This window comes from Caretta caretta, chromosome 1, assembly GCF_965140235.1.
Source record: "Caretta caretta isolate rCarCar2 chromosome 1, rCarCar1.hap1, whole genome shotgun sequence".
NCBI classification, from domain to species: Eukaryota; Metazoa; Chordata; order Testudines; family Cheloniidae; genus Caretta; species Caretta caretta.
Window position 1 is genome coordinate 152,636,498 of NC_134206.1, and position 15,650 is coordinate 152,652,147.

The 15,650-nt window shown below is 41.8% G+C and overlaps 1 protein-coding gene across 4 annotated transcripts in view; it reads left to right on the plus strand.

Annotated features, from left to right (window-relative positions):
* SYTL5 (synaptotagmin like 5) overlaps positions 1-15,650 on the plus strand; it is a 169,099-nt gene that overhangs the window by 95,496 nt on the left and 57,953 nt on the right. For all 4 annotated transcript variants that reach the window (XM_048864042.2, XM_048864031.1, XM_048864060.2 and 1 more), the window contains exons 5-6: positions 4,488-4,620; positions 14,446-14,571. In XM_048864042.2, coding sequence (XP_048719999.1) covers positions 4,488-4,620; positions 14,446-14,571 — 259 coding nt within the window. The remainder of the gene's footprint in view (positions 1-4,487; positions 4,621-14,445; positions 14,572-15,650) is intronic.

A 15,650-nucleotide genomic window follows, 5' to 3' on the forward strand; every position in this document is an offset into this window, starting at 1 on the left:
CTGTTCAAATTTATACCTTATTTCCACTCTGAATTTGTCTAGCTTCAACTGCCAGCCACTGGATCATATTATACCTTTCTCTGCTAGATTGAAGAGCCCATTATTAAATATTTGTTCCCAATGTAGGTATGTGTAGACTGTAATTAAGTCACTTCTTTACCTTCTTTTTGTTAAACTAAACAGATTGAACTCCTTGAGTCTATCACTATAAAGTATGTTTTCTAAACCTTTCATCGTTATCGTGGCTCTTCTCTGAACCCTCTCCAACTCATCAACATCCTTCTTGAATTCTGTGACCAATTCTGATGCCCACTATTCCAGCCGTGGTCGCACCAGTGCCAAATACAGAGGTAAAATAACCTCTGTACTTCTACACGAGATTCCCCTGTTTATGCATTCCGTGATCACATTAGTTCTTTTGGCCACAGCATGATCAGCTGATTATCTATCGCAACCCCCCTCCCCATCTTTTTCAGATCTGTTGCTTCCCAGAATAGTCACTATCCTGTAAGTATGGCCTACTTCCAGTGTTCCTAGATGTATACATTTATATGTAGCCATATTAACACACACGTTGTTTGCTTGCACCCAGCTTACCAACAATCCAGATATCTCTGTATCAGTGACCTGCTCTCTTCATTTATTTACCACTCTCTCTGCAAACTTTATCAGTAATAATTGCATGTTTTTCTTCTAGGTCATTACTAGAAGTGTTAAATAGCATAAGGGCCAAGAACCAATCCTTGCAGGGCCCCGCTAGAGATATACTCGTTCGATGATGATTTCCCCGTTTACAGTTACATTCTGAAACCTATCCGTTTTTCATCCATTCAATGTGTGCCATCTTAATTTTGTATCACTCTAGCTTTTTAAACAAAATGTTGTGTGGTACCAAGTCAAATGCCTTACAGAAGTCTCTCTATTACATCAACTCTATTACCTTTATCAAGCAAACTTTTATTCTTAAAAAAAAAATCCAGTTAGTTTGACAGGATCTATTTTTCATAAATCCATGTTGATTGGCATTAATTATATTACACTCCTTTAATTCTTTATTAATCAAGTCACATATCAGTTGCTTCATTATCTTGCCTGGGATAAACGTCAAACTGTCAAGCCTGTAATTACCCGGGTCATCCTGTTTACCTTGTTAAAATATTGGCATGATATTAGCTTTCTTCTGGTCTTCTGGAACTTCCCTGATGTTCCAAGAGCTATTGAAAATCAATACTAACAGTCCATCAGGTTCCTCAATCAGCTCTTTTAAAAGTTTTGGATGCAAATTATCTTGATAAATTGATTTAAACTCTCTAACTTCAGTTGCTCCTGTTTAACATTCTCGAGATACTAGTGGAATGGAGAGAGTGTTGTGTTATATGACATGATTACATAGTCTCCCCCCCCCACACACACAATACAGAACAAATATTTATTGAAGATTTTTTGCTTTTCTTCATTATTATTGATAATTCTACCATTTCCATTTAGTAATGGAATGATACTATTGTTAGGATTTTTTGTGTTTCTAATATACTTTAAAAACTCCTTATTGTTCTTAACTCTGCTGGCCATAGATTTCTCCTTGTGTCCCTTTGGTTCCCTCTTCGGTTTTCTACAGTTACATTCCTTACTATCAACTTCCCCTTTCTTCCATTTGTTATTTCTTAATCTTTTTTATTTTTTATAGTTGTCTTCTAAACCCGGTGATATTTTTAACCAACATGGCCTTCTTCCTTGATTGTGGCTTCTTTGGCATCTAGTAAAGTGTTCCTAAACAATTCCCAATTATCACTGAATTTGAATAATAATTATGTATTAGTCAGCTTTTTTATTTTGCAACTAAGGTCTGAAGAGTACTGGATACTTTACAGAACATTGAAAAGAACACCCTCTCTACTCTGAAGAGCTTACTATTTGTATGTGATCTTGACCTAAATAAACATAGACAAATTATTCAGTAGTGCAAGATCTCTCAAATTTCATTTTCTGTATCCTTACATACAGACATTCCAGCATGAATTATGCTGACCTCTAAACATTAACTATCATAGAATCATAGAATATCAGGGTTGGAAGGGACCTCAGGAGGTCATCTAGTCCAGTCCCCAACTAAATCATCACAGACAGGGCTTTGTCAAGCCTGACCTTAAAAACTTCAAAGGAAGGCGATTCCACCACCTCCCTAGGTAATGCATTCCAGTGTTTCACCACCCTCCTAGTGAAAAAGTTTTTCCTAATATCCAACCTAAATCTCCCCCACTGCAACTTGAGACCATTACTCCTTGTTCTGTCATCTGCTATCACTGAGAACAGTCTAGATTCATCCTCTTTGGAACCCCCTTTCAGGTAGTTGAAAGCAGCTATCAAATCCCCCCTCATTCTTCTCTTCCGCAGACTAAACAATCCCAGTTCCCTCAACCTCTCCTCATAAGTCATGTGTTCCAGTCCTCTAATCATTTTTGTTGCCCTCTGCTGGACGTTTTCCAATTTTTCCACATCCTTCTTATAGTGTGGGGCCCAAAACTGGACACAGTACTCCAGATGAGGCCTCACCAATGTCGAATAGAGGGGAACGATCACGTCCCTCGATCTTCTGGCAATGCCCCTACTTATACATCCCAAAATGCCATTGGCCTTCTTGGCAACAAGGGCACACTGTTGACTCATATCCAGCTTCTTGTCCACTGTAGCCCCTAGGTCCTTTTCTGCAGAACTGCTGCCTAGCCATTCGGTCCCCAGTCTGTAGCGGTGCATGGGATTCTTCCGTCCTAACTGCACTTATCCTTGTTGAACCTCATCAGATTTTTTTTGGCCCAATCCTCTAATTTATCTAGGTCCCTCTGTATCCTATCCCTACCCTCCAGCGTATCTACCTCTCCTTCCAGTTTAGTGTCATCTGCAAACTTGCTGAGGGTGCAATCCACACCATCCTCCAGATCATTAATGACGATATTGAATAAAACCGGCCCGAGGACCGACCCTTGGGGCACTCCCTTTGATACCAGCTGCCAACTAGACATGGAGCCATTGATCACTACCCATTGAGCCTGAAGATCTAGCCAGCTTTCTATCCATCTTATAGTCCATTCATCCAGCCCATATTTCTTTAACTTACTGGCAAGAATACTGTGGGAGACCGTGTCAAAAGCTTTGCTAAAGTCAAGGAATAACACGTCCGCTGCTTTCCCCTCATTCACAGAGCCACTTATCTCATCATAGAAGGCAATTAGATTAGGCAGGCATGACTTGCCCTTGGTGAATCCATGCTGACTGTTCCTGATCACTTTCCTCTCCTCTAAGTGCTTCAGGATTGATTCCATGTGGACCTGCTCCATGATTTTTCCATCTTTGCCACTTCTTTTCCCCCCCATGGAACTCAAATTGTAATTCTCTACTGTACTAAACTTTTTTTTTTCTTATTCTGTGTGGGGGAAGACTCGCTAAGTGCTAGATCACAGGCTGTATACCAGCTTCTTTGTACCTCTTTATTCTGAGGCAACATCTTAACTTTCCCATCACCTAGATACCCATTGCACATGCACATACATGTTTACACGTGGATAATGTGGTCTGCTTCATTGATCCAACAGGGGATAGCACATATTACATTCCTCAGAGCTGCATGCATGTCTCACCTCCACTACAGCGTCACCAGTTTAAGGAGTAGGAGTTATTTCTGAATACAAAGGTCCCTCCTCTCAGATGAACTATTTTAACACTTCACCCACATGCCACCATCTAAGTACAGCCTGTGTTTTCCAGGTAGTGTTTATCATATTCAGCAGCTAAGTTACAGTGACTAAGTGTATTTAGGAAGAAGGAGGGCTGGCTGCTATTAAAAGAAAATTACTATGAATTCTGATATTCTACTTGGCAAAATTTTGACCTTTCTGGTATGTGTGCCACCTCAAGAATTATCCATTGGCACATGACTAGCATTCTTGGTTTTCTGCCTTTATTTTATGCAAGATATCGAGATGTATATTTTGTTTATATTACTGTATTTGTGTATTTATATTTTTGTTAGATATATTATGAGAAGAAAAGGTAATGTCCAAAGCATTTTGTCCACATTTTCCTCCCAGTTGAAAACATTTTTAATGCAGAGAATGTGCTCTCTCACTTAACACAGGAAGAGCTATAAACTGCAAGGTGTATTTTTCCCATGTTTCTCCATCACTAAATTTATTTAATTTATTAATTAGCAACAAAGTTGGGGGCATAATTCAAAGGAAAATGTTGAAAAACAAAACAAACAAAGAAACCAACAACAACCCACCTGCATCAAAGTTCTAAAATAACTAAACTAAAACTGGTTACTTTTGTGATGCTTTCTTATTTAAAAAAGAAACTGAGCTATGCAAAAATGGCTTTGTGATAGTCTGAACAGGTTTTTTTATTAATTTTAAAACAATATTCTATCTATATCAGATGCACACTTGGCATATGTTGTCTTTATTTCCCCAAATATTTTTTTTCTCCTTCAGATACTGTTTCTGGTAAGAAAGAAGGAGGGCAAGCCAAAGATCACACCCAGGAGAATGCAGAGCAAATGCAAGATACCCCAGCTTCCTCCACAAGTGGGCAGAAATCAATATTCAGTGGACCCAGAAAGATAGGGTAAAGTCTTGAACTTTGGAAACTGATCATTCAGAGTACAGCACCTCTGAGCAGATTTTCTTTTGAGTCTCTCCAGTCTCCCTCTCTCTCTTTCTCTCTGTGTCTCCAGTATTGCAGATCACACCAAAATCTCCCAGGGTTAGAAACAATCTGCTTTGAAACAATTGCTATAATTAGACTGCAGTCTCCTAGGAAATGCAGCTATAATTACCTTTTGCTACAAGGTAGCAGCAAAAGGCAATGGCGACTATTGGATTTTTCCTCCTGGTAAGAGGTTAACACTTCGAATTTGAAGTGTTTCTAAGTGTGCTTCTACTCTGAAAAATGGCTGTAAAAATGGCACCTTGAAGCTCCATGTTTGTTTCCTCTGAGTGGCTTCCGCATAAAATTAGCTCAGTTCACAAGGAAAATGATGTTTTGCCCCTAACTTCCAGCTCTGTGACCCCTCCCCTCCCCCCATGTGATCTGAAAGCTATGTTCTCTTTTCATGAAGCCTCTTCAGTAAATAAAAACGGTGCTTGGGTATATGATGGCCTCTGTGACACCTGTGCAACCTTGTTGTTTCCAGAACATTCCCTCATGTTTGTAAAGAATGAGCGATACACGTGCGGTGGGGTTGAATAGTTGTTTTTGGGGCATAAATTGGCATTGATGCATGGGGAGGACAGAACTCAGCTTAACTTTCAGATCGTGGGCTGAGTTATCCAGGCTTGCAATTAGAAAAACAACTTTTTATTGGTAAATTGAGCAAATTTTGACAGGGAACATAGATCCTATAGGTTTCAGAGTAACAGCCGTGTTAGTCTGTATTCGCAAAAAGAAAAGGAGTACTTGTGGCACCTTAGAGACTAACCAATTTATTTGACCATGAGCTTTCGTGAGCTGTAGCTCATGGTCAAATAAATTGGTTAGTCTCTAAGGTGCCACAAGTACTCCTTTTCTTTTTATAGATCCTATAGTTACTCTTCATAGGAAAAGCTCTTGGTTAAGAGTTTGCTAATTACTACTTACTGAATTGCTATGCAGGTGCATCTACAGCATATAGAGTATGTAAATTATGAGGGCTGTGATGGTCAAGGGAATAGAGGAGTGAACTGGACCTCTGACAATCAATCTGAAACTTCACTTGATTTTTCCTCATTAACGTTGGATAAAAGAAGCAGCTGCGGCTTCTGAGTACTCCTATGCAGATGAAGGGGATACAGCCTAAGGAATCGGTGGCACTAAAAATTGCATTTAATTACAGTTCATGCAGATAATAGCCATGGTGAAGGTATCTTGAAAATCGGCCTCCTTAGTGGAGTGGAGCATTTACCATCTTTGTTGTGAACACTTAGTAGCACAGTAACTAAATGTTTAGAGAACTGATTTATGCCTGTTTCTTATCTTCCCTTTTTATTGCAATTCACCGCCAAATGGGAAAATCTGCTATGGTTAAAATGTCAATATTTCAAGTGACAAATCATCTCCAAAGGGGAAAGATTTATTGCAGAGAAAGCTAGGAAAACATGGGAATTGTCATATTGGGTCAGACCCAAGCTTTACAGAATCTGGTATCCTGTCACTGACTTTGGCCCAGTGCAGGAACTCAAGAGCAAAGTGTAAGAAACCTTCACTAGACAGCTTTTGGGTTATCTGTCCCTCATATTAGGCCTTATCGTGGTCTCTAATACTTAGAGTTTGGCTGATTCCTGGACACAAGGTGGTCTGCAATAATAATAATATATAAAATTATTAATAATTCCTCCAACATTTTATCATTAATCTTCATAACTCTGGACATTCTTGTTATCCATGTAAATATCCAATTCATTTTTGAATTTTGCTGAATTCTTGGCTTCAACAGCTTCCTATGGCAATGAGTTCCACAGCCTAATTACAAAGAAGTATTTTCTTTGATCAGTTGTGAATTTGCTTACTTATTATTTAATTGAATGTCCCCTTGTTCTTGTGTTAGGAGACAAGGAGAATAGAAGCTCCCAGTCTACTTTCTCTAGGCCATGTTTTTGTTATTTTGTATACCTTTATAATACTCCCTCTTATACATCTCCTTTCTAGGATAAACAATCCCAATCTTTTCAGTCTCCATATGAGAGTATTTCTAGGTTGATTTCGCTAATCATTCTCCTCATCCTTCTCTGAACCCCTCTAGTTCTGTCATATCCTCTTTGAGATGAGGTGACCAGTATGGCACACAGTATTATTCTTTAAGTGCTGGTCCCTTTGTATATTCTCTGTGGGTGCGCATTCACTCCATGTGCTTAAGGCTGAAAGACTTTTCAACATCAGTGTCTGTTAGTCCATGGCTGTGCCTTACACCTCCTTGTACTCTAAACCAAGAGGATAAGGGGTGGTGTGAACCAACCACCTCCCCATTTCATTTCTACCGCTCATGGTCTGAGACCGAGCCCTCCAGTGCCCACTGCTTTTGCTAGCGTTCCCACATGAACTGTTTTGTTTCTCTTGTACATAGTTTTATCTTAGCTAGTTAGTAGGACTGTCGATTAATTGCAGTTAACTCATGCAATTAACTCAACAAAATTAATCGTGATTTAAAACATTAATCCTGATTAATCACAGTTTTAATTGCACTGCTAAACAACAGAATACCAATTTAAATTTATTAAATATTTTGGGATATATTTCTACATTTTCAAATATATTGATTTCAATTACAATGCAGAATACAAAGTGTACAGTGCTTACTTTATATTATTATTTGTATTACATATATTTGGACTGTAAAAATTATAAACAAAAGAAATAGTATTTTTCAATTCACCTCATACAAGTACCGTAATGGAATCTTTATCGTGAAAGTGCAACTTACAAATGTAGATATTTTTTGTTACATAAATGCACTCAGAAACAAAACAATGCAAAACTTTAGATCCTGCAAGTCCACTCAATTCTACTTCTTGTTCAGCCAATCACTAAGACAAACAAGTTTGTTTACATTTACAGGACATAATGCTGCCCGCTTCTTATTTACAATGGCACCTGAAAGTGAGAACAGATGTTTGCATGGCAATTTTGTAGCCGGCGTTGCAAGGTATTCACATGCCAGATATGCTAAACATTCGTAGGGCCACTTCGTGCTTCGTCCACCTTTCCGGAGGACATGCTGATGCTGCTCGTTAAAAAAATAATGGGTTCGTTAAATTTGTGACTGAACTCCTTGGAGGGAGAATAGCACATCTCCTGCTCTGTGTTTTACCCGCGTTCTGCCATGTATTTCATGTTCTAGCAGTTTCAGATGATGATCCAGCATGTTGTTCGTTTTAAGAACACTTTCACTGCAGATTTGACAAAACATAAAAAAGATATCAATGCGAGCTTTCTAAAGATAGCTATAGCACCTGACCCAAGGTTTAAGAATCTGAAATGCCTTCCAAAATCTGAGAGGGACGAAGTGAGAAGCATGCTTTCAGAAGTCTTAAAAGAGCAACTCTCTGATGCGGAAACTACAGAACCCAAACCACCAAAAAGGAAAATCAACCTTCTGCTGGTGGCATCTGACTCAGATAATGAAAATGAACATGCGTCGGTCCACACTGCTTTGGATCGTTATCGAGTAGAACCTGTCATCAGCATGGACGCATGTCCTCTGGAATGGTGGTTGAAGCATGAAGGGACATATGAATCTTTAGCACATCTGGCATGTAAGTATCTTGTGATGCCAGCTACAACAATGCCATGTGAATGCCTGTTCTCACTTTCAGGTGACATTGTAAACTAGAATCAGGCAACGTTATCCCCCGCAAATGTAAACAAACTTGTTTGTCTGAGTGATTGGCTGAACAAGAAATAGGACTCAGTGGACTTGTAGGCTCTAAAGTTTTACATTGTTTTATTTTTGAGTGCTGTTATTTTTTGTACATAATTCTACATCTGTAAATTCAACTTTCATGATAAAGAGATTGAATTACAGTACTTATATGAGGTGAATTTCCAGTACTTGTATGAGGTGAATTGAAAAATATTTTTACAGCACAAATATTTGTAATAAAAAATAAATATAAAGTGAGCACTGTACACTTTGTATTCTGTGTTGTAATTGAAATCGGTATATTTGAAAATGTAGAAAAGATCCAAAAATATTTAAATAAATGATATTCTTTTATTAACAGTGTGATTAATTGTTTTAATCATGCAATTATTAGTGATTAATTTTTTAATCGCTTGACAGCCCTACTAGTTAGCTGTTAGTGTTAGTAGATAGTTTGAAGCTTAGGGGTTTCCTACCATTTGGGGCTCTTAGTATGCCCATGGTTCCAGGCTTTTAGCTCTGTCTGGCCTGCTGCCAAGTCTTCCCAATCAGTGACCTTCACAAGAGCTGCCTGTACTGTCTCAGGAAACAGACATTCCTCCAAGTGTGCAATCTGCCATTTCTTTCCCCCTTGGACCAGACAGTTGCGGGAGTTCTGACTCTGCGAGTACTTAATGGAACAGTAACGAGGACCAGTAATCAGGCAAGGAGGCAGTAAATTGGTCTCAGGGGTCTGGGCACAAGCAGGCCTAGCAACTAATTGCTCAGACAAGAGGTGGGACAGGAACAGGCAGCTTTATGCCTGGTGGTGTGCAATCAGCAGTCTGTTGCTAGTCATCTGACCTTGCTGAGTCAGTGGATGTAGTCTCTGGTGGTGGGGCATTAGTTGTGGTTCCCTAATCTCAGCTTGCAGCATGGTGGCACGGAGAGTAAGGCTTTTGTTTGGCAACCCCATGGGCCTGGGTTTGAGAGCCGCAGTGCCTGACATTATCTAAGTGGAGGCATGAGACGGGTAAGGATTAACACCCCCGTAAGAAGAGGGATAAATTGCCTCACAAGTCCTTTAAGAAGAGGACTGCTTCTCCCCTACCCTCGGTACCAAGTGAGACTCCACACCCAGGTGTGAGTGTGTCTATAGCTCACGGGAAGCATGTGGCACCGATGCTACTGAGAGCTGAGTGCTTTGAAACCATCAATACAAGGGGTGTGACTGATCCCTGCACCACCGAAAGAGAGAAGAGACCATTCACCTTCTGCACTACGCTGCAAGAAGACGCCTTGCACAAAACTGCATGGGGGGGATCGACCCAGAAATCAGAGACCCTCACACTCTCCACCCGTTAGACCTGCATATCCCTTTCTTGACGACCTTCTGATCTACACCAATCCAGAGTGACTGATTCTTTCAGACCCCGTAGTGCCCAGGGACAACCGTACAATGATGGCACGGCCTTTGCTGGTTCTGAATACCAGCCATGGTGTAGAGGCTCCAACACCTTCTGTACACCAGCTGCTGGTTCGTTCTACCAGCCACAACATCACAGGGCAAAATGGTACCATCAGCTCCATTAGGGGAACAGGAGTTGCCCAGCTCCACTGACGAACAAGAATTGGGGCCAGTGGTTCCACCCATGGTCCTGAGACATGAGATGAGCCCTGACAGGGCTTTCAGAGCCCCCTGAATGCCTCCACATTCTTACTGAGCACATTATTGGTATAGGGACAAGTGGTATTCCCCACGGGACTGTCCCCCATCCGTATGATCCCCTGCCAGGAGCCATACTGAGGCTTCGGGCATCCTTACTTTAGAGTCCCAGACTGGGCAATGCTTTTAACAGAGGTTACCTTCAAGCCACGAGCCTGAGTCCCCCCAGGAGTGTTTTGAGGAAGAGGACCAGCTGGTACCGCTGCATCCACCGATAGCACTTTCTTCTTCCTCCTCTCCAGATGAGGGAGTGGCACCAGCCTAACTCTTGCCACTAGATGACTATAGACAGTAACAAGACCTTATAAGGAAGATTGCAGAAACCGGTGAGATCCCCCTGGAGGAGGTCCAAGATCCAACTCATAAGCTCCTGGACATTCTCCGGACAAGGTGGCATTTCCTGGTAATGACGCCATATTGGCAGCTGCTAAGGTGGTGGGGTACACTCCAGCCACTTGTGCCACTCTCCCAAAAAGGGCAGACAAAAATTTCTTTGTTCCATCAAAGAGGCAGAATATTTGTTCTCTCACCCAAATCCGAACTCTTTCATGGTCCAGACTGTCATGGAAGGCAGCATGCTGCACCAGCCTAGGTCCACCCCTTCAGTCAAGGATGCCAAGAGGCTGGATCTCTTTGGCAGAAAGAATTTTTCATCATCTAGCTTTTTATTTCATATAGTGAATTACCAAGTATTGATGTCCAAGCTGTTGGAGTTAGCTAATAAGCTGCTATAGGAGTGCGGTCTCCAATTCCAGGCAGGCCTTGAGAAGGGGAAATTGGTTGATAGATTGTCCCTGCAAGCGTTGCTTGATGCAGCAGATATGACAACATTGGTCATGATGAGTTAGGCCTCCTGGCTGCAATCCTCAGGTTTCCCCAAGGAGGTCCAGACAACAGTAAAAGATCTCCTCTTCAAGGGTAACAACCTGTTCAGCGAGGGAAAGATGAGGCACTTCATTCCCTTGAAGAGTCTTGTGCAGCTCTCCACTTCTTAGGGATATATATCCTGGTGCACAGGAGGAACTCATAGACACTGTCCTGGCTCTCAGCCCATCTATGATCAAAGGGCCTTTGAGCTCCCTAGGAAGTGACACATGTACAGCATGGCAGTCACAGTGCACCACTACTTTCCTCTCTTCAATCCCAGCCTCCCGTGGAAAAGGTATTTTGATGGGATGCCTGTCCCATTCCCTTCCAAAGTGGCACCATATCACATTGGACAGAGGGGTCCTAGAGAAAATCTTGATAGGCCTCACCATAGAACTCTTTTCTACTCCTTCTCCAAAATGCCCCTCCCCAGCCCTCTTCACAAGAGGTATCTCAAACAGGAGGTGAACTCTTTAATTCCGCTGTGGGCAGTAGAGTTTATGCCTTCTCAACATAGGGACAAGGGTTGTTGTTCAAGATATTTCCTTGTACCCAAAAGGAAGAAGGTCTGGAGACCAATCCTGGACCTCAGACAAACTGATGTTTTTATACGTCATTCAAAATTCAGGATGAGCACCTTGGCCTCAATAATCCCATCCCTAAATGAAGGTGACTGACTTGTGGCCCTTGACTTGGAGGATGCATATTTTCATATAGACATTCATCCAGCTCACAAGCGAGGCCCGCGCTTTACGGTGCACCACGATCACTTTCACTACAGAGTTTTCCCCTTCGGCTTCTTAGTGAAATCTAGAGCATACTTACATACCCAAAGCATACTTACCACTGGACGGAGTCCACATGTTGAGGGACATCATCACCCAGCTCTGACTCAGCCCCCAGATGGCAGTCCTGTCCGACATGGTCCCTCTAGGTCACGTGGCTGCCTGCACCTAAGTGACATCCTTTGTGAGGCTCCACCTCTGGTGCCTCCTGGCATGGTTATGGACAATCGAGGCTGCCAAGCACAGCTGCCCTGGACAAAGGAGTTTCACTTCCTCCAAACATCCTCACATCTCTCACTTTGTGGGAAACGAAAGAGACTGTTTTCATAGGGATTCCTATGTTCCCCCCATCACCACCCACAAAGACACTCATAACGGATGCTTCTCTTCTGGGCTGGGGAGTGCACCTGGAGGACTATATTGCTCAGGGATCCTGGACTCTGCAAGAATCCAAACTATGCATCAGACTTCTCAGGAGTGCATGAAGCATACAAGAGGTTCCTACCCTTCATCCAGTCCACACATGTCTAAATGATGTCAGACAACATGACTACTGTATTTTGTATAAACAAACAGGAAGAAACAAAGTCTGCCCCTCGGCATGGAAGCAGTCATGCTCTGGAACTGGTGGATCTGGCATTGGATAACCTCCTTAGCAGCACACCTCCTGGAAGGAATGGACACCTTAGCAGACAACCTAAGCAGGTATTTCCACCAGGATTACAAGTGGGAGCTCCATTCTTCTGTGATGCAGTACATTTTCTGGCAGTGGGGTTTCCCATTGCGGGACCTCTTTACAACCCAAGCAAACTAGAAATGCCTACAGCTCCTGAGTACCCATAGGCGTAACTCCAGGAGAATGCCTTTCTGGTACAGTGGTCAGGTCCGCTAATATATATCTATTATCCCATGTCTTCAAGAAGGTCAAAGGAAGACAAGGCAACAATAATCCTGGTGGCACCTTGGTGGCCAAGACAATTTGGTGGCCTTTCGCCCATTCATATGTATGTACCTGTTCCTGAACTTACTGTCTCAGAACAGGGGGCAGAACCAACCATCCAAACCCACCCTCCCTCCATTTGGTGCTTAGAGAGAGGTTGTGCTCTGAACAGGTACAGTCCATCCTTAGCAGCAGGAAGCTCTCTACAAGGAAGTGCTATGCTGCCAAATGGAAGTGATTCTCCATCTGCTGTCAACAGTAGCTTACCTCCAGAAGCTCTGAGATCCCTTTTATCTTGGACAGTCTTCTCTCCTTGAAGACGCTCGGCCTGTCTGTCAGTTTGCTGAGTGTGCATCTAGCAGCTATCTAAGAGGGCCAGAAGAGGGGAAAAAAGGAGTATTAGCTTACCAAGAAGTCACCCTCTGTGATAAACAGTTCTGCAGTATATTTCTGTCACTGATTATGGGAGATTGATCTGATTATGGGAGATTGATCTTATAACTGGAAGATCAGAGCAAAGCACTTCCTACAATTGCCAAGAGTCATTTTACACAGCTTTTTGAAAAGCCATGGAAACAATTACATCTGTTATTGCAACACAGCTAATATATAATGTATAGTCTCCGTCAGTAAATTTAACTAAGGTGCCTTAGCAGCCCACAGCGGGAGCCAGCTTCAGACCCTCAGATTCCTGACATCACCCAGACATCTTTACTTGGGCTCTTGGAGGTGGGAGGGAATGATAAAACTCTGCTCCAGTCACAACACAGGACTCTTCCACTTCCCCTTTTCATCATCTCCTCCTTTTCTGTCTGCTTTACTTTATGCCATCGTCCCATTCTTTTCTCATTCTCGCAAACTTATCCCTTCTTGCTTCTCTCCTTTCTTATCTCATTACCCACCTATTACACCCCCAACAAATAAAAAGGAAACCAAACTAACTAACGTGCCATCAGAACTACTACTAGCTGAGGTTGTCACTCTGACCACATTGATTGAATGTCATACCTAAGGCCCTATTTAATTCACAATATTGCAAGAATTGAAGATCCCACAATATTAGGCATCCACTGCAATTTTATCAGCCGCCCGGGGATGACAGCAGGAGCCTGGCTGTGCTCCCGCTGTCAGCCCTGTACATTAAAGATTGTAATATAGTTGCAGCAAAATGTATGGTTATCAAAAAAAAAATTAGAAGGCATAATGTAATACTTGAGTGTTTATATAGTTCCAGCAATTTTTTCTTTAACAAATAGGTCTTCTCTGACTTTTCCAAATTACTGCAATTAATATAGGTCTATTATTACTTTTCCAGAATTTTCCATGTCTTGTCCGCAACTCAGCCGCAATTATTTGACAATCATCCTGCTGTTCGAGTAGGGCGTTAATCATGCCCCTTTCCGCCTCTGTTTTTTTTTCCTTTTTAGTTCTTAAGCTCTTTGGGGCTGGCTCTGTATCGTCTTATGTGTTGGTACAACTCCTGGCATGCTTTGAGTGCTACTGTAATATACATGGCACTATTATTATTTATGTGAGTGAGAGAGATAGGTGAGCCTTTTTCTAAACCTGTGACTGCCTCTTCCATTTTTGACCTCAGCAATACTCAAAACACATCCACTAGAAGCACAGCATGGTGCTATCAGAGCCATTGCCTTCTCTCTTTTCTAACAGGAAAGATCTCACAAAAGCAACATTGGTTTAACTGTTGTGTGCTTTACATTTTCACCCTGTTTTATTTTTTTTAATTTATGCTCCTCAGGAAGGCCATCAGGGCAGTGACCAAAGGAGAAATTGCCAATGTGAAAGCTGAAGGTGGAAGAAGCAGCAGTTCGGACGCTGATGCCCAAAGTTTACGCAGTATCAGGTCAACTCCCTGTTCTGACAGGTAAGGGACAGCGAAGTCTGATGATAGCTCAGAGCTTGATCCAGAAAGGCGCTGAACAGTCCTGTGTAGCCCTTTGCACTCTTGAGTACTCAGCACTACTAGAGCTGGTTGAAAAAGTCAACATTTTTCAGGAAAATTTTGTCCTTTTTGGTCAATTATTTTGGCGAGCTCTGCTCAGCACCTTGCAAAACAGAGCCTGTAGTCAGTCAAGCATAAAGCTGACAGCAATATCTAACTTGGGCAAAATGTCAGATGAGCTCTTAAAATGGTTCACTTCCATAGTCTTTCCATAATTATTCTGATTATATCTAACTGAATTCCTTGATCAGTTTTTCTGGTGTAAGAGGCCTCAGTTATTGCCCATTTACAAATAGTAATACTGTTGAGTATAAATAACGTGATGCCCATATTTTGAATGCAGATTTTGTAATGTGCAAAAATAAAGCCAGAATTTGGCCAGCTGATATCTACTACTTTTCTTATTTGATAAATTATGGTGGATGCAAATTGTTTTCACTCAGTGTTGATTGTTTCACCTGCCTAGAAATCTTATGATGTGGGTTGAAAAATAGTGTAATTTCACTTAATGCTCAAATGGAAATTTCCAATATTGTTTAGCAACTCAAAACATATATACAGTAGCCCTTGAACACTTGGATGGGTTTCGCAAAAAGAAAAGGAGGACTTGTGGCACCTTAGAGACTAACCAATTTATTTGAGCATGAGCTTTCGTGAGCTACAGTTCACTTCATTGGATGCATACTGTGGAAACTGCAGAAGACTTTATATACACAGAGACCATGAAACAATACCTCCTCCCGCCCCACTCTCCTGCTGGTAATAGCTTATCCAAAGTGATCACTCTCCTCACAATGTGTATGAAAATCAAGGTGGGCCATTTCCAGCACAAATACAGGTTTTCTCACCCCCCTCACCCCCTTTTTTCAAAAAAACACACACACAAAAACTCACTCTCCTGCTGATAATAGCTTATCCAAAGCGACCACTCTCCCTACAATGTGCATGATAATCAAGGTGGGCCATTTCCAGCACAAATCCAGGTTTTCCCACCCCTCCCC